At 41.3% G+C, this 907-nt stretch overlaps 1 protein-coding gene across 1 annotated transcript in view; it reads right to left on the bottom strand.

The window, feature by feature from the left end:
- Positions 1–367, bottom strand: part of NET1 (neuroepithelial cell transforming 1) — a 31226-nt gene extending 30859 nt beyond the window's left edge. The window contains exon 1 of the mRNA XM_009883024.1: positions 353–367. Within this exon, the coding sequence (XP_009881326.1) occupies positions 353–367 (15 nt within the window). The remainder of the gene's footprint in view (positions 1–352) is intronic.
- Positions 368–907: the final 540 nt, after the last annotated feature.

Here is a 907-nt window from a genome sequence, read left to right as displayed (position 1 = left end):
CCCCCCCCTTTTTTTTTTTTGTTTTCAGAGCAAGCTGTTCTTAAATATAAACCACTTGCACCAGTTAAGTACTAAGATGGTGAATATTATAGCAACATGAACAAATCAAAAGTCTTTCCCCAAACGAGCAAGCCACACTGGTGAGTCCTGTTTTGAACGACAAGAACAGAAAAGCTCCACAAAGAGTCTTTTGAATTTTAATTTAAAGCTTTTCTGCAGGGGGAAAAAAAGAGCCTCTGGATTTCCAACTTACTGTAGTTAATATTTCCACTTCTACAATATCCAGAGGCCTTGGCCAGTATAAGAGGCCTCCCAAGCACTGTGCAAACAAACTCTGACTAAGGGCACTTACCGCAGTGCTTGTCATGGTTCCTTATCTTGAAAAGCTCCAGGGTAAAAGCCTTACTTGAAGAAAACCCTATTGACAGACATTTTAAATATCTAAAAGCAAGACAGAAGAACTCAGTACTTCAATGGCTGAGAGGAAAATTGTGCCAGTGAACTCGGCATGGAGTTCAAGTCTGCAGACTGCTTCTCCATCATTAATGCTAGCTCATTAATGCTATCGCTGCCAGTAGCACACAAAAGGAAGCGGGATACTTACAGCCGTAACTATATAGAGAGCAAAAGAATGACGGGTTGCTCTCTGGAAATGTGGTTTAGAAAGCTGCAATAACTTTCTGGCAGCAGCATCATCACCGTTTGCAACACTGGTGCAATTAGTAATTCTAGCAGTCTCAGCTTTCAAATAGTAGAGCCATGAAAACCCACGGCAGTGGAGTTAAACAGCGATCAAAAACACTTCAATCCATCTACCACTTGGACAGGGCTGAGCAGTGCTACTGCTGAGCTGAGAACTTCTTGTACTTTTCAGACACTCTGGAATAGCTATTATTTTGTTCTTTTA

Source organism: Charadrius vociferus, unplaced genomic scaffold (genome assembly GCF_000708025.1).
Source record: "Charadrius vociferus isolate BGI_N301 unplaced genomic scaffold, ASM70802v2 scaffold32, whole genome shotgun sequence".
NCBI lineage: Eukaryota > Metazoa > Chordata > Aves > Charadriiformes > Charadriidae > Charadrius > Charadrius vociferus.
The sequence above is the reverse complement of the archived record's forward strand: the minus strand, read 5'-3'. Positions and strand labels throughout refer to the sequence as shown.